At 47.9% G+C, this 25,086-nt stretch overlaps 1 protein-coding gene across 1 annotated transcript; it reads left to right on the top strand.

Moving 5' to 3' along the window:
• The first annotated feature begins 875 nt into the window (after positions 1-875).
• Positions 876-23,353, top strand: snrpd2 (small nuclear ribonucleoprotein D2 polypeptide). Its single transcript, XM_059950949.1, has 3 exons — positions 876-1,011; positions 13,628-13,807; positions 23,038-23,353. Coding segments are annotated over exons 1-3 (357 nt in total). The 5' UTR covers positions 876-1,009; the 3' UTR covers positions 23,213-23,353.
• The last annotated feature ends 1,733 nt before the right edge of the window (positions 23,354-25,086 follow it).

The raw sequence follows: 25,086 nt of genomic DNA, 5'->3' as shown, positions 1-25,086 counted from the left end.
GATCCTCAGAGATCTTGACACCCAGGAACTCGAAACTGCTCACTCTCTCCACTTCTGATCCCTCTATGAGGATTGGTATGTGTTCCTTCGTCTTACCCTTCCTGAAATCCACAATCAGCTCTTTCGTCTTACTGACGTTGAGTGCCAGGTTATTGCTGTGACACCACTCATCTAGCTGGCATATCTCACTCCTGTGTGCCCTCTTGTCACCATCTGATATTCTACCAAAATTGGTTGTGCTGTCAGCAAATTTATAGATGGTATTTGAGCTATGCCTAGCCACACAATCGTGAGTGTAGAGCAGTGGGCTAAGCACACACCCCTGAGGTGCACCAGTGTTGCCCGTCAGCGAGGAGGATATGTTATCACCAATCAGCACAGATTGTGGTCTTCTGGTTAGGAAGTCGAGGATCCAATTGCAGAGGGAGGAACAGAGGCCCAGGTTCTGTAACTTCTCAATCAGGATTGTGGGAATGATGGTCGATGAACGGCATCCTGAAGTAGGTGTTTGTGTTGTCCAGGTGGTCTAAAGCCGTGTGAAGAGCCACGGAGGTTGCGTCTGCCATTGACCTATTGTGATGATAGGTAAATTGGTCCAGGTCCTTGCTGAGGCAGTTCAGCCTACCCATCATCAACCTCACAAAGCAGTCGATGTGAGTGCTACCGGACAATAGTCAATAAGGCAGCTCACATTATTCTACTTAGGCACTGGTATAATTGCTGAATGGAAACATTTCTTTAAGAATTGCAGAATTTATCAGTCACACTTTGAGATCTGTAGCTTTAAGAAGTTCTGGCAGGACTTCACCTCGGGAAAACTGAAGGCCTGTGGGAATTGTAGTGCTGTGATCCATTCATGGCGGTGAGGTGAGAGATTGGGAACTACAACTCCCAGTAAACATTTCATCGCGGCTGGCGACCGGAAGCGGGTCTTTCTCTTCCGGCGGGAGACGAAGCGCGGCTGCGGGTTGAGGAGGCGATCCAGCACCACAGACAGAGAGCGGCAAACATGTGAGTCGCCGAGAAACGAGCGAAGAGCCCGGCTTCCGGGGGGAGAGAAGGGGTGGTCGCGCTTCTGCCGCTCTCCGCAGGCCACTTGCGGATGTTCGCCGGTCTGGGGCGGTGTAGAGATCGAATGAATGGCGGCGTGAGACCGAGGCCTAGGTGTAGGCCTCGGGGGGGGGGGGGGTTGGTGGGGTCCCAGAGACCGGGGGTGCCGTTATTGTCCTGGTGCTTGGTGGGTTTAGACAGCGGTCCCCAGTGTTCATTGTGCATTGTAATGGCGGAGAGGAGGAAGCTGAGTGTCGACCCACTAACTTTCATGTCATCGGTAAACTTGACTACATTACTCTTGTAAATACTGGCTGATGCTCCGGCACTGACTCGTGGGGCATTCCACTGGTCACTGAATGCCAATCCGGTAACCATAAAACATAGGAACGGAATTAGGCCATTCAGCCCATTGAGTCTGTTCCTCCATCACGGCTGATTTATGTTTCCTGTCAATCCCATTTTTCCGCCTTCCCCCCGTAACCTGTGATGCCCTCTCTCATCAAGAAGCAACCTTAGCTTTAAATACACCCAATGATGGCAATGAATTCCATAGATTCGCCGCTCCCTGGCTGAAGAAATTCCTCCTCATGTCTGTTCTAAATGGATGCCCCTCTATTCAGAGGCTGTGGTCCTAGTTTCGTCCACTAAAGGAAACCTTCTTTCCACGTCTACTCGAGGAATTCAAATTCTCTAGGTTTCAATGCGATTTCCCCCCTCATTCTCGCAAACATCAGTCAGTACAGGCCCAGAGCCATCAAACACAACCCCAAACCCTGTCATTCCAGTGGAACTTCTGGACCCTCTCCAATGACAGCAGACCCTTTCTTAGATAAGGAACTCCAAATCTGCTCAAGGTGTTCTGACCGATGTATTATAAAGCCTCGGTATTGCATAGTTGCTATTATAGTTTGTCATCTTGAATGCTAACATTGTATTTGCCTTCCTCACCACCAACTCAACCAGCAAGTTAACCTTTAGGGAACACAAAAATACAACTGCAGATGCTGTGAGACGTTGCCCTTCCTGATGAAGGGTCTCAGCCCGAAACGTTAGCTACTCTTTTCTCATGGATGCTGCCTGGCCTGCTGAGTTCTTCCAGCGTTGTGTACGTAACCTTTAGGGAATCCTGCATGAAGATTCACCCCTCCCCCCCCCCCACTAAGTCCCTTTCCTCTTCTGATTTCTATGAGTTTTCTTACTGTTAAGAAAATAGTCTTTTATTCCTTCTACCAAAGTGCATGTGCTCTTGTGAATGTACTCACAGGAGTACATTCAGCCAGAGACTCATTCCACCGAGATGTAACACTGAGTGTCATAGGAAGTCATTCCTACCTGTGGCCCTCAAACTTTACAACTCCTCCCTCGGAGTGTCAAGACGCCCTGAGCCAATAGGCTGGTCCTGGACTTACTTCCACTTTGCTTGATTAACTTTTTATTCAATTATTTATGGTTTTATATTGCTGTATTTCTTCACTGTTCTTGGTTGGTGCGGCTGTAACGAAACCCAATTTCCCTCAGGATCAATAAAGTATGTCTGTCTGTCTGATCATACACTTTCCTTCACTGTGTTTCACCTGCCACTTCTTTGTCCATGGTCTTAATCTACGTCCATCTGCAGACTCCCTGCTTCCCCATTCTCATGAACTCCGGCGAGTACAGGTCCAGAGCCATCAAACACTCCTGAAATATTAACCTTAACATTCCGTCCCCTCGACCTTCTTCATATCATCCATAAACCTAGTCACACAGTCATCAGTTCTCGTTATCCAAATCATTGACGTATAACAAGAAAAGAAGCAGTTCCAACACCAACTCCTCCAAAACACCCCTAGCCACCGGCAGCCAACCAGAAAAGGTCTCGTTTCTTCCCACACTTTGCCTCCTGCTAGTCAGCCAATCTTCTGTCGTGCTAGTATTTATTGCACTTCTGCTTTCTGTTAGCTAATGTCCTGAGCCCCATTGATCTGTTGTGGAACACTTTGTCAAAGGTCGTCTGGAAATCCAAATACATAACATCTACTGGTTCTCCCAATCAACCATTTTCTTGTATATTCATAAACCTAATGACAGCTATGAGATTACCTGATCTGCAGTTTACTGTTGTTTTGTCTCCGACCTCTAATGAATTGTCATGCTGTATCATGAGAATAGCTTTATATGTAACACATTACTGAAACATGTAGTGAAGTGTGTTGCTTGCACCAAATCAAATCAGCGAAGATTGTTGCTGTGTCGGCATACTTCTAGTGCCAACCTAGCACCCTAACCCGTACGCCTTTGTGGAATATGGAGCACCCACAGGGAGGGCATACAAACAGACAGCGGTGAGATTTGAACCATCGCCTTACAGCTGATGCGACGGAGTGTTGCACTAACCGCTACGCTACTGTGCCGCTTGGCTTCGGCGTTGTGACTGGACCATGAGGAAGTTCTGCAACCTCAGCTTCTGAGCCCATACCGTTTCTCATTAATGCAGTGATATACTCCTTTGTGAACAACAGGTCACGTGCCTCTGCATGTTCAAAGTATGAATACTATATATAACCTTGCAATCTGTCTCCATTCAGGCTGTCACAAAACCAAGAAACCCAAAATGACCCATAAAATTAAAAGCCCATCAAATACCCATTGTGCAGAGAGAAAAGAAACCCAACCCTGCATGTCTTAAGCAGTTCCCTGATTCCCTGGTCAGCTTGTCTATTGAATCATTCTCCATCACTTTATCTATCTTGTTAAAAATGCTGCATGCATTCAGATAAGGAACCTTTAATTTTTCATTTTTGTACCTTATTTGATGTTTTATGATTCTCTGCTCTGTTGCTTCCTGGTTCGACTAGGCTTATACTCGTTGGAATTTAGATGATTGAGGGGGGCTGTATAATGTATAAAATTCTAAAGGGATTGGACAGGCTAGATGCAGGAAGATTGTTTCCAACGTTGGGGGAGTCCAGAACGAGGGGTCACAGTTTAAGGATAAAGGGGAAGCCTATTAGGACTGAGATGAGGAGAAACTTCTTCACACAGAGAGTGGTGAATTTGTGGAATTCTCTGCCACAGGAAACAGTTGAGGCCGGTTCATTGGCTATATTTAAAAGGAAGTTAGATATGGCCCTTGTGACTAAAGGGATCGGGGGTATGGAGAGAAAGCAGGTACAGGGTTCTGAGTTGGATGATCAGCCATGATCATACTGAATGGCGGTGCAGGCTTGAAGGGCCGAATGGCCTACTCCTGCACCTATTTTCTATGTTTCTATGCTTCCTAGTACACTCTGTGTATAATTATTCCTGTTAGTGTCCTGTACTATTGCTTTCCCTTTTCTCTTCACCTTCCCAAAGAACATTCCTCCTGAACCCGTCTACTGCCCTCGCAGTGCGTGCGTAGAGAGCTATGCAGGGGGCTAATTATCTTCTCAAAAATCACCCGAGCTGGAAACTTTCTTCAGACTTTAATGAGATCTCACTTGTACAGTTTGAATGGCCCAGCTCTTTTGATTTTTGACTTAAGCCTTTATATTATTTTAGGTAAATAAATTGTAGAAATGCTCAGTAGGTCAGATTGTGGCAAGGTGACAAGTCACATCAGTGGGAAGATAACTCGATAACAGTTATAGCACAAATAAAGGCCTTTCAGCCCATCTGGTCTGTGCTGAACTGTTATTCTGTCTACTACCATCAACCCACATCTGGACCATAGCCCTCCATCCCCCTGTCAGCCATGTATTTATCCAAGCAAGTATTGTTACAGGTTAAAGGCTATTGCTTTACCCATGGGTGTGTTGTAATTTATTGATTATTTGGACTGTGGCGACCCATTTCCTGGCACATCCGAACCGGCTCACAATTAGATAGCCTACGGGGGTTTGCGAGCACAGAGCTTTGGAGCCTCTGCGCCATGGGGGACAGGTTGAGGGAGGCTTAAAAGTGAGGCTGAAGATTTCGAATAAAGTTTTTTCCTTCGACTGCAGTTACCGACTCCATGTCATAATTTTAGCGCTGCGTGTAGCACACTGCTACAATTGGTGACCCCGACGGTCCAAACGATTTTTGGACCAGAAATGACCGACGCCGCCTCTGTTCATGCGGTTTCGTTGAAACTGCCAGGTTTCTGGACACAGCGACCGAACCTGTGGTTCCAGCAAGCCGAAGCCCAATTCCACGTTCACCAGATCACCTCAGAAGACACCCGCTACTACTATGTGGTGAACTCCCTCGACCAGGACACAGCGGCCCAGGTCGTGGAGTTCGTACAGTCGCCCCCGGCAGATGGCAAGTACACGGAATTCAAAGCCCTGCTCCTCAGGACTTTCGGACTCTCACGGCGCGAGTGGGCTGCCCGTTTACTGCACCTGGATGGCTTGGGCGACAGACCTCCATCGGCTTTAATGAATGAGATGTTGCCTCTCGCCGACGGACACACACCCTGCCTCATGTTTGAGCAGGCATTCCTGGAGCAGTTGCCCGAGGACATACGCCTGCTGCTGTCCGACGCGGATTTCAGTGACCCCCGGAAGGTGGCAGCCCGGGCGGACTTGCTGTGGAACGCCAAAAAGGTGAGCGGGGCGTCCATCGCACAGATCTCCCAGCCACGTTCCCGGCAGCAAACCAGTCCAGGCCCGGCCGCAGAGCCCGCCAACCCCCGGCCCAATGAACACTGGTGCTTCTACCACCAGCGGTGGGGCGCAGAAGCCCGCCGTTGTCGCCCGCCCTGCAAGTTCCCGGGAAACGCCAGGGCCAGCCGCCGCTGATGGCTACGGCGGCTGGCCATCGGGATAGCCTCCTGTATGTGTGGGATAGAAGGTCGGGACGCCGGTTTTTGGTCGATACTGGGGCTGAGATCAGCGTTTTACCTCAGACGAGTTACGACACCCGCAGCAGGGCACCGGGTCCCCCCCTGAGGGCTGTGAATGGCAGCACAGTAAGGACCTATGGCACCCGTCAGGTGCAGCTACAGTTCGGCTCCAGCCAGTTCACATGGGACTTCACACTGGCCGCCGTAGCCCAACCGCTTCTGGGTGCGGATTTTTTGCGGGCTCACAGCCTACTGGTCGACCTGCCCAGGAAGAGGCTGATCCACGCCGAGACCTTTCAGACGTTCTCCCTGGGTGCAGCCCAGTTGCCAGCCCCTCACCTCTGCTCCATCACGCTGTCCGACAACGACTTCACCAGGGTCCTGGCGGATTTCCCATCGGTTCTGGCACCGCAGTTCACAGCGGCCATGCCCAGGCACGGCGTACAGCACCACATCCCGACCCAGGGACCACCCCTCCACGCCCGCACTCGGCAGCTTCCCCCGGACAAGCTCCGACTGGCAAAGGAGGAGTTCCAGAGGATGGAGGAATTGGGGATCATCCGGCGGACCGACAGCCCATGGGCCTCCCCCCTGCACATGGGGCCCAAAGCGACAGGGGGCTGGAGACCGTGCGGCGACTACCGCAGGCTGAACGAGGCTACCACACCGGACCGCTACCCTGTGCCGCACATTCAGGACTTTGCAGCAAACCTGCACGGTGCACGGATCTTCTCCAAGGTAGACCTCGTCCGAGGGTACCATCAAATCCCGATGCATCCTGACGACGTCCCCAAAACGGCTCTCATCACCCCGTTTGGCCTTTTTGAGTTCCTCCGCATGCCGTTCGGCCTGAAGAATGCCGCTCAGACGTTCCAGCGGTTAATGGACGCGGTGGGACGGGACCTGGACTTCGCGTTCATCTATTTGGATGACATCCTCATAGCCAGCAGCAGTCGTCAGGAGCATCTGTCCCACCTCTGTCAACTCTGCGCCCAACTGAGTGAGTACGGTCTTACAATCAACCCCGCCAAATGCCAGTTTGGACTCGATACCATTGACTTCCTGGGCCACAGGATTACTAAAGACGGGGCAACCCCTCTGCCCGCTAAGGTAGATGCGGTCCGCCACTTCCCCCAACCCACCACGATCAAAGGCCTTCAGGAATTCGTAGGTATGGTCAATTTCTACAGCCGCTTCCTCCCTTCAGCTGCCCGGATCATGCGCCCCCTGTTCGCCCTGATGTCGGTTCCAAGCAAGGACATTACCTGGGACGAGGAGTCCGCCGCTGCTTTCGTTCAAACAAAGGAAGCTTTGGCGGACGCCGCAATGCTAGTACATCCCAGAATGGACGCCCCTACCGCCCTCACAGTGGACGCATCAAACACAGCAGTCGGTGGGGTGCTGGAGCAACTCATCGCAGGTCGCTGGCAACCCCTGGCGTTTTTCAGCAAACACCTGTGACCACCCGAGCTCAAATACAGTGCTTTCGACCGGGAACTGTTGGCGCTCTACCTGGCAATCCGGCATTTCAGGTACTTCCTCGAAGGTCGGCCCTTCACCGCGTTCACGGACCACAAACCGCTTACCTTTGCGTTTACGAAAGCGTCCGACCCCTGGTCGTCCCGCCAGCAACGCCACCTGTCCTACATCTCTGAATACACGACGGATGTCCGGCACGTCTCGGGTAAGGACAATGTCGTGGCGGATGCGCTCTCTCGCCCTACCGTTCATGCCCTTTCCCAAGGGGTAGACTTTGAGGCACTGGCAGAGGCGCAGCAGGCGGATGAGGAGATTCCGAGTTACAGAACCGCAGTCTCCGGTTTGCAGCTCCAGGACCTCCCCATGGGCCCGGGTGAGAGGACCCTACTCTGTGACGTCGCCATCATCCCGACAGCCTGGCGGCGCCGCGTTTTCGACTCCATTCATAACTTGGCGCATCCCTCCATCCGGACAACTGTCCGGATGGTTTCCAGCAGGTTCGTTTGGCACGGACTCCGCAAACAGGTCAGTGAATGGGCCAAAACGTGCATGCACTGCCAGACGGCCAAGGTGCAGCGGCACACCAAAGCCCCACCGCAGCAGTTCCATCCCGCCCACCGGCGTTTCGACCACATTCATGTGGATATTGTGGGCCCCCTGCCAGTGTCGCGTGGAGCGCGGCACCTCCTGACTATTGTGGACCGGTTCACAAGATGGCCAGAGGCGGTCCCGCTCACCGACACCACCTCTGAATCTTACGCCCGAGCCCTGATCGCCACTTGGATATCTCGCTTTGGTGTACCAGCCCACATTACCTCCGACAGAGGCACCCAGTTCACCTCCAGCCTGTGGTCAGCTATGGCCAGCCTTTTGGGGACTCAGCTGCACCACACCACTGCCTACCACCCACAGTCGAACGGGCTAGTGGAGCGTTTCCACCGTCACCTGAAGTCGGCCCTCATGGCCCGCCTGCGAGGAGCCAACTGGGCGGACGAGCTTCCCTGGGTCCTACTCGGCATCCGCACAGCGCCCAAGGACGACCTGCACGCCTCGTCAGCCGAGTTGGTATACGGCGCACCCCTGGTCATCCCCGGGGAGTTCCTACCAGCCCCAAGGGGGCAAGAGGAAGATCCCACAGCAGTCCTGGGCAGACTACGCGAGAAGCTCGGTAACCTGGCCCCCATACCCACTTCACAGCACGGGCGGCACCTGACCTGCGTACCCAAAGACCTACAGAACTGTAAGTTTGTGTTTGTACGAAGGGGCGGGCATCGGCCACCGCTGCAGCGGCCATACGAGGGGCCGTTTATGGTGCTCCGGAACAACGGGTCCACGTTCGTGCTGGACGTTGGGGGGAAAGAGGAGGTTTTCACGGTGGACCGCCTCAAACCGGCCCATGTGGACCTGGCGCAGAGGCCGACCTCCCAAGCAGGTTCTGGCCCAGACTGTGGACATTGGGGGGTGTATCGCCGGTTCTGGGGGGGGGGGGGGGTTATGTGGCGACCCATTTCCTGGCACATCCGAACCGACTCACAATTAGATAGCCTACGGGGGTTTGCGAGCACAGAGCTTTGGAGCCTCTGCGCCATGGGGGGCAGGTTGAGGGAGGCTTAAAAGTGAGGCTGAAGATTTCGAATAAAGTTTTTTCCTTCGACTGCAGTTACCGACTCCGTGTCGTAATTTTAGCGCTGCGTGTAGCACACCGCTACAGGACTACTTTTTGTTTTTATTTGTAATTTCCAGCATAGACAGTTTAAAAAAATTTAGAGTTATAAATCCTGGCTTACAACCCAAATGGTTTTAAATTTGGGGTTTTCACTGCTAGTTTTCTTACCAAGTGTTTGTCTTGCATCTTGAGTTTGTGTTTTACTAGTTCACACCTGCCTCTTGTACAGTTCTTACAACCTAATTCAGATTAGCTGTATCCGTGTCATTACTCATTACAACAGTCAAGATTACCTTTCCCGCACTGCCTCAAGCACTCGAACGTGTCAGAAACTGGAATATAACCCCACACACAGCTCTCTGCAGTTCCTCGCAGCTTTCATGTCTTGTACCTCGGGTTTTAACTTTTATTTGGGGGGAATAAAAAGCCTATCCAGTTGCTGCTGTTGGAATTTGAGCAATCGGTGCGCTTGAATCAGAATCATGTTTAATATCACCGGCATATGTCCTGAAATCTGTTGTTTTACAATGCAGTGCATAAACAGAAGAAAAACAACAAGATTACAACAAGTATGTGTGTATAAGTACTTATGCAAAAACAAATTAAAAAAAAAAGCAATGAGGTAGTGTTCATGGGGTCAGTGTCCATTCGGAATCAGATGGCAGAGGGGAAGAAGTCCCCTGAATTGTCGGGTGTGTACATTCAGGCTCCTGTACCTCCTCTCTGATGATAGCAATGAGAACATGGCATGACCTGGGTGGTGAGGTCCTTAATAATGGACGCTCCTTGAAGTTATAAACCATAGTATGCAGGACAATTCTCTGCAGCTTATTTCCATCCTATGCCCCCCCCCCCCCCCATACCAGACGGTGATGCAGCCAGGTAGAATGCTCTCCAGGATACATCTGTAGAAATTTGCGGTTGTCTTAGGTGACGTACTGATTCCTTGTTTAATAAAAACAAAAATATAAAATCTAGTTGATTCATAAAATCTATCTTAGAGTATCTGACTAGCTTCCATCATTATCATTATGTGCCATGTTGTATGACGTGGGCAATAGTGGTCTTCTCATGATTGTGATTGTTCTTGGCAAATTTTTCTATACATGTTGTTTGTCGTTGCCTTCTTCTGGGCAGTATCTTTACAAGATGGGTGACCCCCCCCCCACCAGCCATTATCAATACTCTTCAGAGATTGTCTGCCTGGTGTCAGTGGTCACATGATCAGGACTTGTGATCTGCACCAGCTGCTCGTACGACCATCCACCACCTGCCCCCATGGCTTCACATGACCCTGATCGGGGGCTAAGCAGGTGCTACACATTGCCCAAGGGTGACCTGCAGGTTAGCGGAGGGAAGGAACATCTTACACTTCCTTTGGTAGAGACGTATCTCCACCCCGACACCCTACGTTCCCTAACTACCAAAAAAACCATGTCCACCGTTCAAAGAACTTTCAACTAAATGTTCTCACAGTTGTCCATGTAAGAGACGGCAGTAGCATTTGGGCAGGAAGTGAGGGGAGCTTGCAATTACATGAGACCAAATTGAGAAATTTGCATTTACTAAGGGATTGGGAGTGAAGTGCTTAATGAGTACTGATTGATCTTTGATCCTATGCAGTGATTTTGAATCCTGTCATAGGTGTTTGGTAATTTAAATTCGAGTAAAGATTGTAAAGATTAGCCCTATTTGTTACCTGTGCATCGAAAAATACAGTGAAATGTGTTTTGTCAATGACGAACACAATACAAAGTTTGTGCTGGGGGCTGCCTGTAAGGAGCTGCCATGTTTCCAGCACTAGTATAGCAGTCTCATAACTCTTAACCCCTAATTTTTGGAATGAGGGAGGAAACCCAGGAGAATGTCCAAACTCCTCACAGACAGCCCTTGTCCATTCATGTGTCCCCACTAATCTCCCTCCTGGCACATGTCCCTGCAAGTGAGAGAAATGCTACGTCTGCCCATTCATCTCATCCCTCACCTCCATTCAGGGTTCCAAAGAGCCCTTCCAGGTGAGGCAGCATTCCACCTGTGAATCTGTTGGGGTTGTCTGTTCTACCCAGTGCTACTGATGTTGCCTTATCTGCATTGGTGAGACCCGACTTAAATCGGGAGACCGCTTTGTCGGGTGCACCTCTGCTCCATCTGCCAGAATTGGAATTCCCCGGTGGCCAACCATTTTAATTCCTATCCCTGTTCCTGTACTGACATGTTGATTCACATTTCTGCCGCAATGAGGGCCCCTTCAGGATGGAGGGGCAACACCTTGTATTCCGAAGGTTGCCTCCCACTTCCCTCTTGTATTCCCCACTCTGGCCTCTTCTCCTCATCTCCCTATCACTTTTCCCTCATGCCCCTCCTTCCCTTTCGCTGATGGTACACTCTCTTCTATCAGATTCTTTACCTTTTCTACCCCCCCCCTTGACTTCACCTGTCACCTTCTCACTATCCTCCTTCCCTTCCCTCCACTTTTTATTCTGGCGTCTTCCTTCAGCTCCAGTCCTGAAGAACAGTCTCAGTCTGAAACGTTGACTGTTTATTCACTTCCGCAGATGCTGCCTGACCTGCTGACTTCCTCCAGTACTTTGTGGACATTGCTGTTTACAGATGGCGGTTGGGAATTGAACCCCGATCACTGCTGCTGTAAAGTGTTACTTTAACCAATGTAAATCTGGAGTTTTAATAAAAAGTTAATCTCAGCAAAAGTGACTAAAAACACCAGAAAGTGAGTAAAAACCTGTGCTCTTCGCTCATGCCCTTAAGGGATGGAAAGTTGCCAATCGTCCCTGCTCTGGCTGCTCTGATGTCAAAAGCAAAGTGGTTGGTCGTCACTGCTCCTGGACTGAGGAGTCAGCTCCGGACGGTAAAATGCTGCCATTGGCACTGATGTCCGTGCCCTGTGGACAAGTACATTAAAAAATCCTGCAAGCTGCTTGCATTACAGTGCTGTCATCCAGCCGTGTGGGATCTAGACCAACAAACTCTCTGCAATATGTGCACAGTTTCTATTTAATTCACTTTATTCTTTTATTTAGCAATACAGTGCGTAACAGGCCCCTCTGGCTTAACGAGCAGTGCACCTATTTAATCCTAGCCTAATCGCAGGACAATTTACAATGACTAATTAACCTAATAAACAGTATGTCTCTGGACTGTGGGGGTAAATCAGAGCTCCTGGAGGCAATCCATGTGTACATGACAACAGGGTGCAAGCTTTCTTAGAGGACGTTCGAATTGAACTCCGTACTCAGATGCCCAGAGCTGTAATGGTGTCACAATAGCTGCTGTGCTATGGTGGCACCCCAATTAACCATTGAGCTCATAACTTGTTCCCTTTTTATTCAATTGAAACGTGACTGCTGTGTGAAAGGAGAATCTGATAGAGGTGTTTGAGTGGAGTTGTCTCAAATCGATTAGGGTTATAAAGAAGGCCTACGATATTCTTGCCTTCATCGCCAGGGCACTGAGCATTAAAGTTGGGGTGTAGTGTTGCAGCTGTATGAAAGTTTAGTTAAGCCACCTGAAGTATTATGCGTGCTGCTGACTATATGGTCACACTGTGGGAGGAATGGGCAGGTTTTGGACAGGATGCAGCTGAAGTTGCCTGGATTGGAGTCTATTGGCAATAAGGAAAGCTTGGAAGGGAATTTTGCCACCGGATGCCGGAGGGTGAGGGGAGTCTTGGTAGAAATGTATAAAGTTATGAGAGACTTAGTTAGAGTAGGGTGGTGGGGTGGAGATAAATCTCTACCAAAGGAGTTGCAAGGTGCTCCTTTCCTCTGCTGGCCTGCATGAGCAAGATGTAGCACTTGCTTAGACCCCCCCTCCCCCCGGATCAGGGTCATGGGAAACCACGGGAGGAGGTGGAGCTCATAATGAACGAAAAGCTGATTAGGTATTGGTCTTTTTCCTGGGTTGAAAAGATCAAATGCTAGAGGGCATAGGTTTAAGATGAGAGAAAGAAATTTTGTTTTTATACAGAGTGTGGCAGGTTTTTTTTTAAGCATGTTTTTGCACCAGATAGTCAGCCATTCTTGTCTGGCGCGTGATGTTAGGATTGGTCTCCTTTCGGATTAACCGGGTCACGATATGAACGTTCCTGACTCGACCCTTGTATTTCTTACGAGGCCGAGTGGCTAGCTCAACGCTCAACCCGGCAAGTGTGCTCAGGGGTGGCCCGACTTGGATTCGAACTCGGGAGCCTTCACCCCGGAGTCCGGCATTGCGCCACCAGCCAGCTGTGTGATAGGCACCTGCACTGCACTTCCAGTAGAGGTATTTGGACAGACACATGAATGAATAAACCACAGGTAAATAGGCTTAGTTTTGATTGGAATGGTGACCGGTGCAGATTTGGTGAGCTGAAGGGCCAGTTCTGTGTAGACGTGCTCGATGCGTGCTTTGCGCATGATGGACTGCGCGTATCCGCTACTTTTTGTAGGCTTTTCTGTTCAAGGGCATGGTGTTTCCATGTCAGGCTGTGATTCAGTCAGTCATTACTCTCCACGACACATCTATAGAACTTCGTCAGAGTTTTAGATGTCATGCCGAATCTCCGCAGGTTTCGCAGCGTGCTTGTCATGTTATTTAAAGTTGTGTGCCTCATAAAACAAATGTTTTTGTTTCTCTTACCCCAGGAGTCTGTTAAACAAGCCAAAGAGCGAGATGACTCCCGAGGAGTTGCAGAAGAGAGAGGAAGAGGAGTTTAATACGGGGCCCCTGTCTGTTCTGACACAGTCAGTCAAAAATAACACACAGGTCCTTATTAACTGCCGGAACAACAAGAAGCTGCTGGGCAGAGTCAAGGCCTTTGACAGGTAAGTTTCTTTCTGCTCACCTCCCAAACCAACAAAAAGAGCGTGTAATAAGAGCAATGTTTTCCCATGGGTATGTTTTATGCCATGGGCTATATGTTAATACTTGTCACCAGCATTAAAAAAAAACAGCTGGATTGGAATCTGAGATCGTCTATAAGATGGGCATCTGTGCTGGATGAGCGAACTGTGGTATAGTTCGTGTTTGCATTGCAAATATTCCCTATGTAGGGCTGAGATAAACACCCCAGCAAAATGACTTTGAACTTTTTTCCCTATGTAGCACTGGACGCCAGGGAGATATTGGTCGCCTCACTACAGGAAGGATATGGATACTATCGAGAGAGTGTAGAGGAGATTTATAAGGATGTTGCCTGGATTGGGAGCAAGCCTTATGAGAATAAATTGAGTGAATTTGGCCTTTTCTCCTTGGAGCAACAGAGGATGAGAGGTGACCTGATAGAGGTGTATAAGATGATGAGAGGCATCGATCGTGTGAATAGCCAGAGGCTTTTTTCCAGGGCTGGAATGGCTAACACGAGGGGCATAGTTTTAAGGTGCTTGGGAGTAGGTACAAGGGATGTCAGAGTAAGTTTTTCACACAGTGAGTGGTGGGTGCGTGGAATGCACTGCCAGCAACAGTGGTAGAGGCGGAAATGATAGGGTCTTTTAAGAGACTTAGATAGGTAAATGGAGCTTAGAAAAATAGAGGACAAAGCATTGGGGAAATTCGAGGCAGCTTCTAGAGTAGGTTACATGGTAAGCACAACATTGTGGGCCGAAGGGCCTGTAATCTGCTGTAGATTTCTATGTTTTAGCTGCATACGCTAATTGCAACAAAAACATTAAAACTGAGTACAGAATTACTAACTTGGAGCAGAGTGTTTTTAAAGGTCTCATTGCTGAGTTGTGTCTCGGGTAACACACTTACTGAGCTGGCCCCTCACACTTCCCTGTAACAAACATCCATGAGGTTTAGTGGCCTTTTTTTGAATTGGTTTCCTCCTCTCTGTCTGGGTGTACTCGGAGACATGCACTTAGACAAGGAACATGATCTTGGGTAAAGTATCCGTCAGGGGCTAATGTTCACAGGGGCACAATCTCAGCTCGAATCAATCCCTTTTCCAAATGCAAGCAGGCTTTTTCCAGGTGAGACAGGAGGTCATAGGCTAAGGGTGAAAGGTGAACCCTGAGGGGGGGGCTCCTCTTCATTAGAGTGTGGAATGAGCTGCCAGCAGAAGTGGTGAATGCAGGTTGAATTGCAACATTTAAGAGTTGGCTGGCTCCTCCCTGTGCCTTGTTTGGTGCATCGGGTGGCAACCTTGCAAATTCTTTAGTGTTTGTCTGTTTTATGATGCTGAGTCGTTAGCTCGACGTTTGATGGAAAGCGTGTAAGGAGCCAAACAACACACACAACATGCTGGTGGAACGCAGCAAGCCAGGCAGCATCTATAGGGAGAAGCGCTGTCGACATTTCGGGCCGAGACCCTTCGTCAGGACTGCAGGAGCCGGTTGGATTTGAAACAGGGACCTCTTATTCCGAAGTCTGGTTGCAGATAGCACTACACCACGGGCACAGAGAACATTTAAGAGAAGTTTGAATAATTATGGTATGGTCCGGGTGCAGATCAATTGCATTAAGTAATATAACAGTTCAGCCTGGCCTAGATGGGCTGAAGGGACTATTTGGTACTTCTCTGACTCTCAGCTTGTTTTCCCACATCAATGACCCTTGTTTCATTACTGTGATTTTTTTTGTGGCTGTATCTAATTTAGAAAAACACCAAATTCTGGTCCAGTGACATTTTTTAAATGATTGAATAAGAAATAAATTTGTATCAGCTTTGCTTGCCGATAATGCATTCATCTTGCGGTCAGATTGTTGACATCCTTATTATCACAAAGGAATTGAAGCACCTGATAGTGTAAACCTGCCCATGGCAAGGTATGTGCCCAGTTTATCTGTTTGTGAGGCAACACTTTGCTAACTGGCTCCAGCTTTAAGGAAAGGTGCTGCATTGTGTCTCTCTCTGCGCATGCATAGTCTTGCTGGCTCATCGCAAGGCAAGGTTAGCTTGTCAAAGTAGCTTAAGCAGCTCTGCTTCATCAGTCAAATCGTGAAACTCAATAGTATCATTTTCATCTATGTTGTAGTTCAACGAAAGGTTTTGTCAGTGGTGTAGTTCTTGCTGACTTTGAAGAGAGAGAGAGAGAGAAGCCTACATCAAGCTATGGCAGTGATCACTTGTGATAAAACTCTTTTACAAAAGTACTGCTTCAAACTATGGTTGCTTCAAGTAATCCCATATTGCTGCAAGTGCCACCTCAAAGAGCAGTTGTTCTTTCCTCCCATCCCATGAGCCTCCACATCCAACCCATCATCCTCCATAACTGCCATCTCCAAAGGGATCCTACCACCAAACACTTCCTTACTTCCCTCCCCCCTCTGCTTTCCACAGGGGTCATTCCCTCTGTGATTCCCTTGGCCATTCGTCCCTCTCCACTAATCTCCCTAATCTGCAAGCAACAGCTATCCATTCAGAGCTCCAAACAGTCCTTTCAAAGTGAGGCGCCACTTCACAGGCGATTCGACTGGGGTCACGTATTGTGCCCAGTGCTCCTGATCCGGCCTCCTCGACATTGGTGGGACTTGTTGGAGGACTGCTTTGTTGAGCATCTGCCAAAAGCAGAGCTTCCCGGTGGCCAAACATTTTAATTATGATTCCCATTCTCGTTTTGACCTGTTGGTCCAGGACCGCCTCGTGTGCCAAGATAAGCCACCCTCTGGGTGGAGTAGTAACACCTTGTATTCTGTCTGGTAGCCCCCAACATGATGGCATGAATATTGATTTCTCCTGGTTAAAAAAAATTCCCTCCCCCTATCCTCTTCCTCTATTCCACACTCTGGCCTTTTACCTCTTCTCACCACCCTATCATATCCCCTCCTGGTTCCCTCCTCTTTCCCTTTCTGCTATTGTCTACTCTCCTATCAGATTCTTCTTCTCTAGCCTTTGACCTTTCCCACACACCTGGCTTCACCTAAAATCTTCCAGCTATCCTCCTTCCCTTCTCCACACCTTCCCTTTTAGACCCAAAGAAGTTTCTTGGCCTGAAACATTGAATGTTTGTTCACTTCCAGAGAAACTGATTCCTCCAGCATTTTGAATGTGTTGCCTATAGAGCTGTTAGTCATTTTCTGCACTGCTGATTTGGATGCACCCTTTAAACTTTAAACAATGGGAATAATTATGGTCCTTGTGCTTTAAAAGGTGCTGCATTCCAGCTCCGGCATGAAATAGTGCTGCTGTTAGAACTGTCAGTTTGAGGGGTTTAATTTCAGAAAAAGTTAAAGGATTGCCAAAGTAGTCTTCTCATCAAGCATATGAATGTATTCTGTTACCTATTTCTTATATAGAGTTGCCGAGCGCTGCAGCAGAGAAACAGGCTCTTCGGCCCATCTGGTCCATGCTGAACTATTACTCTGCTTAGTCCCATCAACCTGTACCTGGGTCATATCCCTTCCATCCATGTACCTATCCAAATTTGAATGTTAAAATCGAACCCGCATCCACTCATTCCTCTGGCAGTTCGTCCCACGCTCGCACCACCCTCTGAGTAAAGAATGTATTTATTTATTTATTGAGAGTCAGTGCAGAATAGGCTTTCAGGCCGCACCACCCTTCAGCTCCCGATTTAACCCTAACCTAATCACGGGAAATTAACCTACCAACTAGTATGTCCTGGAATATGGAAGGAAACTGGAGCACCCGGAGGAAACCCACGCGGTCACGGGGAGAACGTACAAACCTGTTACAGGCATCGATGGGAAACGGACCCGGGTCACCGGTACTGTAAAGCATTGTGCTTACCACAACGCTACCATATTCCCCATAAACATTTCACCTTTCACTCTTAACCCATGACCTTTCGTTCTAGTCTTGCCCAGTCTCAGCAGAAAAAGCCTGCTTGCATTTCTGTCCATTTTCTTTTTGTATTGACACCCAGAGCAATGGGACCCATAATGACAAAGAGGATGAAAGCTAGGTTTCAAAAGAGATTGTTGAGTGATAGCTTCCACTCTGTCTTCAGGCATTTAAACTAAGTTGCAGTTGTAATGGGCTTGTAGGGTCAGTAACCAAAAGGCAGATACTTAAGGTGCCAGAGGCAAATTGAAGGCAAAACCTCTTTTTTAAATGAGGGTGAGTGCTTAAGATGTGGAATGCTTTGCCTGACGACTTTGACAGAACCCTTCAAAACACTATTTGGTAAACACTTAAAGGGGAAAAAACATCACAGAGGTATGGGCAAGGAGTGGGTGGAACTAGATTGAAAGGACTAAGAGATGTTTTCAAATCATAAATTGCTTGCCACTTTTCAGCTGCTCTCATTAAAGTGGCTCTTCATTTATTTGTTCATTTCGTGCCATGTTGTATGATGTAGCCAATCATAGTCTATCCATGACTGTGACTGTTCTTGGCAAATTTTTCTACAGAAGTGGTTTACCATTGCCTTCTTCTGGGCAGTGTCTTTACAAGATGGGTGACCCCAGCCATTATCAATACTCTTCAAAGCTTGTCTGCCTGGCGTCAGTGGTCGCATAACCAGGACTTGTGATCTGCACCGGCTGCTTGAACGACCGTCCGCCTCCTGCTCCCATGGCTGACTGGGGGGTTTAAGCAGGTGCTACACCTTGCCCAAGGGTGACCTGCAGGCTAGCAGAGGGAACAAGTGCCTTTTACCTCTTTTGGCAGAGACTTATCTCCACCCTGCCACCTTAAAATGGTTCTTAATAGGTTATTAGAAGTGTGGGAATTGGATCTGATGGCATGTAGATGAGGTGTGGTCAGGGATTGATGTGATAGTGAAGCTGGAAGTAAACAACTCATTGCCAGCAATTCTCACTTTGAGCAAAATAATAGAACTATCTTCCTGTTCCTTCCAAACCATGGCTGAAGTTGTCAGATTTAGACAGCAGAGTCTCTGATTTCAGTACTACAGTCCACCCTCGTATTCATCTTACCACTGTTCAAAGTCGGTTTGTTGTTCAAGTTCGATGAGTGAAGGGAGGATGAGAGCTGGGTTTAAATAGGCTGCAGGTGACTGGGAGGTTCCTGCCTGTGCCAGCCTGACTCCTTGTTCTGCCTGCTCTGCACTTCCTCTGCAGTCTGTGTGCTTTATTCTACATTATTATTGTGTGATTGTGTAATGATTTGAGCAAATTTCAAAGTAAGTTTGTCACATTTACTACCCTGAGATACATTTTCTTGTGGGCATTCACAGTAGACCAAAGAAATACAGTGGAATCAATGAAAAACTACACTCAGAGACTTAAACAATAATTGTGCAAAATAAAACAACCTCTGCAAATACCAAATGTGGTATATATAAATAATTAACATTGAGAACATGAGTTGTAGTGTCCTTGAATGTGAGTCCATAGATTATAGAAACAGTTCACTGGTGAGGTGAGTGAAGCTATCCTTGCTGTTTCAGGAGCCTGATTTCAGTCATACGGTCCAATGTCATCTCGCCAGTTATACATAAGAGTTATAGAGCACTACAGCGCAGAAACAGGCCCTTTGGCCCATCTAGTCTTGCCAAACTTTCACTCTGCCTAGTCCCTTCGACCCAGACCATAACTCTCCATACCTTGCCCATCCACACATTTCAAACGTGAATCCACCACTGGCAACTTGTTCCACACGCCACCGAGTGAAGGAGTTCCTTTTCAGATTCCCTGTAACTATTCCACCTCTACTATGTCTTATGGTCTTAATGTATTTGGTCTGAAGCCAATTCAAAACAGTCCTCCAGCCACTTTAGTTTTTAATAAACATGACATTTCACTTCGCCAGAATTCCCCCCCCCCCCCTTGGCCCTTGTAATCATGTTGTTGAGGAAGTTGGGTATAGTTGACATTGAAAGCAGAGCTGGTATGGTCTCTCGAGTGTCATTTACTTAATTTCAAATGCACGCTGTTTTCCTTGCTGGCTTTAGAGAGGATCTGGAGGAGATTTACAAGAATGATCCTGGGAATGAAATGGTTAATATTTGAGGAAGGCTCTGGGCCTGTACTCACTGGCCTTTCAATATTCGACAGGTCTAGACAGAGTGGATCTGGAGAGGATGTTTCCTGTGGTGGGAGAGTCTAGGACCAGAGGACACAGATAGAGTGGATGTGGAGAGGATGTTTCCTATAGTGAGGGAGTCTAGGACCAGAGGACACAGATAGAGTGGATGTGGAGAGGATGTTTCCTATAGTGGGGGAGTCTAGGACCAGAGGGCACAGATAGAGTGGACGTGGAGAGGATGTTTCCTATAGTGGGGAGACTAAGACCAGAGGACACAGAGAGAGTGGATGTGGAGAGGATGTTTCCTGTAGTGGGAGAGTCTAAGACCAGACCGCACAGCCTCCTAATAGACAGGAGCCAATTTAGAACAAGATGTGGAGGACTTTCTTTAGCCAAAGAGTGGTGAATTTGTGGAATTCATTGCCATACAAGACTGTGAAGGCCAAATTGTTGGCATATTTAAAACAGAGGTTGATATGTTCTTGATTAGTTAGGGTACCAAAGGTTACAGGGAGAAAACTGGAGGATAGGGTTGAGAGGGGAATAAATCAACTGTAATGGAATAGCAAAGCTGATGCAATGGACCGAATGGTCTAGTTCTATGTCTCATGGCAGACTCTGCTTTGAGTTCTGGGCCTCCACACGCGTATGTTAGAGAGTTGTAGAGCTTTTACAGAATTTGCTCCTCATCCCTAATTAACCACTTATCCTGAAGCTGATTCCTAGTTCTAGGTTCTTAAACTAGGAGAAACAACCTTTCCGAATATGATCTTGGTGAGCTGCTGTGCTTGTTGTCTTTCACAACTCCGTAGATTCAAGAGTGTTTCCCTCAGAATGTTGTTGCAGCTCAGGCCGTTTTGGAGTTTGGAGTTCTGTAAGGATTCTGTGAGCGTCCTCCCAGTGGAATGTGTGGGTTTCCTCCCACAGTCCATAGATACACCATTGTAAATTATCCCATGATTCGGTTAGGCGTTACTGGGGTGGCGTGAAGGACAGAAAGAGCTTACTCTGCTCTGTATTGCTAAACAAAAACAAAAAAGAACAAATGCAACCTTTGACACAAGATGCGTAATTTAGCGTAATGCACCGTGTGCTGGAGGAGCTCAGCAGATCTGCTGGCATCTGTGGAAAAGAGTAAACAGTCGGCATTTCGGGCTGAAAAGGATAAGTCAGTGTAAGAAGCTCGGGGGAGGGAGGACGAAGTACAAGGTAGTATGTGATAGGTGAAAGGAGAAGGGGTGGAGTAAAGAGCTGGGAAAGAGATAAAGGGCTGGAGAAGGGGAAGCCTGATAGGAGAGGACAGAAGACCAGGGAAGAAGGGGAAGGGGAGGGAGCACCAGAGGGAGGTAAGGAGACAAGGTGAGAGAGGGGTGAAGGAGGGGGGGATTTACTGGAAGTTCCAGACGGAATACAAGGTGTTGCTCCTCCAACCTGAGTGTGGCCCCATTGCAGTAGAGGAGGCCATGGACTGACGTGTTGCAATGGGAAGTAGGATTGAAATGTGTGGCTTCTGGGAGATCCGGCCTATTGTGGCGGATGGGAGCACAGGTGCTCGGCGAAGCGGTCTCCCGATCTATGCCGGGTCTCGCTGACGCACAGGAGGCCTCACCGGGAGCACCTCAGCAGACTAGGGTGAAGTGTTGCCTCACCTGGAAGAACCGTTCGGCGTCCAGAATGGTAGTGAGGGAGGAAGTGTAGGGGCAGGTGTGGCACTTGTTCCACTTGCAAGGGGGGAGATAACTGTGGACGGGCTAGTCTAAAGAAGAAGGCAGGGAAAACAGGAAACTTCTAATCTGACCTTAGAAGAAAAATGCTGGACTTAATTGTCCAGAAAGACATTTAGAAAGCAATAGATTGGCTTGGATTGGAAGACAATAAATCTCATTTGGGAGATCTTGTCAGTTTTTAATGCTGTACCTGATGGATCCATTTGATTTGTGTTTGGAGCAGAAAATGGAGAATAGACTACATGGAAGAGAAAATCTGCAGATGCTGGAAATCCGAGCAACACACAAAATGCTGGAGGAACTCAGCAGGCCAGGCAGCATCTGTGGAAAAGAGTACCCCAGATGTCGATTGCAGTTTTTTCCATAGATATTGTGTGACCTGCTGGTTGCTGCAGGCATCCCAGAACTTTGTCATGTGCTGTCTCCTGCCACCTTGTGCTTCTTACCCCCCTCCCTTCATCTTCTTGCTCTGACTTCTGGTCTTTTCTCCCCCAGTCCTGCAGAAGGGTTTCCACCCGAAACATTAACTGTTCATTCATTTCTATAGACGCTACCTGACCCGCTGAGTTCCTCCAGCATTTTGTGTGTTTTGCTCAGCCTTTAAATCCAACACAGTTACTTAGACCATAAATCATTGGAGCAGAATTAGGCCATTCAGCTCATCATCTGCTCTGCCATTTGATTACAACTGATCCATTTTTCTGTCAGCCCCACCCTCCTGCCTTCTCCCTGTTTCCCTTCATGCCCTGACTAATCAAGAATCTATCAACCTCTGCCTTAAATGTACCTAATGATTTGGCCTCCACAGCCGCTTGTGACAAGTTTCACAGATTCACCATCCTCTGGCTAAGAAATCCCTCCTCATCTCCATTGTAAATGGCTGTCCCTCTTTTCTAAGGCTCTGTATACTGGTCTTAGACTCCCCCATTATAGGAAACATCCTCTCCACATCCACTGTTTTTGAGGCCTTTCAACATTCAATAGCTTTCAATGAGATCCTCCCTCATTTTTCTGAATTCCAGTGAGTAGAGATCCAGAGCCATCAAACACTCCTCATATGACAAGCCTTTCAATCCTGGAATAATTTTTGTGAACTTCCTTTGAACCCTCTCCAATGTCAGCACATCCTTTCTTAGATAAAGGGCCCAGATCTGCTCACAGTGTTCCCAGATGAGGCCTCACCAGTGCTTTATAAAGCCTCAACGTTACATCCTTGCTTTTATATTCTCATCCTAGCAAAATGAATGCTAACATAACATTTAAATCCACACAATTCCTTTTAGAGAGATTTCCCTCATCTGTCAACAAATGCACGGGCACACTAAGAAATGTCTTGGAGTCTTGAAATGTGTATTACTGTGGTACATGCCCTGATGTGTAATGCTTAATGAAAACCCATTTCTGTTCTGAAGCATTTCTCATTTTACTGTTTCAGGCATTGCAACATGGTGTTAGAAAACGTGAAGGAGATGTGGACTGAGGTACCCAAGAGCGGAAAAGGCAAGAAGAAGTCAAAACCTGTCAACAAGGACCGATACATCTCTAAGATGTTCCTTCGAGGGGACTCTGTGATTGTCGTACTTAGAAACCCACTGATCACAGGCAAATGAACGCCATTTTCTGAGAGTTTTGTAACTTATCGCACGACATAAGCACGTAAAAAAATCGGGTTTTTGGTTTTATTGTATGTATCAGTTTACTAATGATATCTGTTTAGCGTCAAATTTGTAATAAAAACTCTATCATTTTGATGAATGGCTTTTTTTATAAGTGTAAATTTGTCTGAGGGGGAAAGCTCAATTCCAAGATGGACGCCACTGTAGTCCAACATGGCCATGTTGGTTTCTGTAGGGTGGTAAAAGGTAAGTGCCATGGTGGCTCAGCGGTTAACTTTGTTAACCTCACTTCTCCAGAAAATCATTGTTAATCTTCCAGTGCAGTCCAGCAGTGTGGAAGGAATATTCCTCTTTAGAGTTCAGGAAGGCTGTGGAACACTACGGATTATCTACCTGGATGTTACCACTGCACGGTTTGAGATTACTGAATTATCCAGGCCTCTAGAAATATCATCCTTTCGTTGATAAGGGGCCCAGAACTGCTCACAGGGCTCCAAGTGTGGTAAGTCTGCATTTGGAGTCCTTATCTACGAAAGAATGTGCTGGCATTGGGGAGTGTCCAGGGGAGGTTCACGAGAATGATCCTGTGATCTTGTGAGAAGTATGTGATGGCTCTGGGTTTGTACTCCCTGGAGTTTAGAAGAATGGAGGGGGGTTCTCATTGAATCCTATCGAATATTGAAAGGCCAAGACAGAGTGGATGTTTCTGATAGTGGGTGAGTCTAGGACCAGAGGGCACAGCCTCAGAATACAAAGATATCCCTTAGAACGGAGATGAGGAATACTTTTAGCCAGTGGGTGGAGAATCTATGGAGTTCATTGCCACAGTTGGCTGTGGAGGCCAAGTCATTGAATATATTTAAAGCAGAGAGATAGGTTTTTGATTAGATTGGGCATCAAAGGGTATGGGGAGAAGGCAGGAGAATGAGGTTAGGGTTAAAACTCCTAATAGGATAAAAATCTCAGCCACAATCAAGTGGCAGAGCAGACATGATGGGCTGAATGGCCCACCCTATGTTTTAATGGTCTTATTCCCCACTGAGGGCAGCAGCTTGTTGATCAAGAATGGATAAGACATAAGTCTGAGCAAGTCCTGAGTGAGGAGGAATGGCAGAAGGCCATTCAGCCTCGAGCTGCTGTACCATTCATTAGGATTATGGTCCTGGGGTCCATGGACACCTTGGTTAATGGTAGTGGTCCACGGCATGAAAAAGGTTGGGCACCCTGCCCTGGCCTGTATTTGATGGGAGTTTTGAAGGATGGAAGTCTCACTGAAACCTACCAGATACTACAAGGCCTGGATAGAGTGGGTCCTGTGTTTCCATTAGTGGGAGAGTCTAGGATCAAAGGGCAGAGTCTCAATAAGATTAGGGGAGGGGGTGGAGGATTCATCGCTGCAGAGAGCTGTGGAGGCCAAGTCATTGAGTATATTATGGAGCAGACTCACTGACCTCTTTCTTCCATACCTTATGGTAACCTAAGCAACTTAACCCTTCTCGAAGCTGCCCCCAGTTGAAATCATTTCTCTCCTTAAAATTGAGCAATTAAACTGTTCGTGGTGTTGGGAATGTTCCTGTCGAACTACGTTTGTACTCCAGCTCCTTGAAGCACCAACATTCCGCTATCCTTTCCTGGTCCATTCTGGCAAAGAGTCTCGACCCTGAGATAGAACAGGAACTGGCCATTCGACTCAAATTGTGTCAAACCAGCTGAAAAGCAAATCAAAAACACAAATCCCTCCTCCCTACACTATACCCCTCCATCTCCCTTACATTAATGTGCTTATCCAAACAACTCTCTAAAGCCTCTAATGTATTTTCCTCCGTCACCAAACAGTGCACTCTTAGGTATCCATGACTCTGAGTAAA

This window comes from Hypanus sabinus, chromosome 26 (assembly GCF_030144855.1).
Source record: "Hypanus sabinus isolate sHypSab1 chromosome 26, sHypSab1.hap1, whole genome shotgun sequence".
Lineage (NCBI taxonomy): Eukaryota > Metazoa > Chordata > Chondrichthyes > Myliobatiformes > Dasyatidae > Hypanus > Hypanus sabinus.
This window is presented reverse-complemented; position numbering and strand designations above follow the sequence as displayed.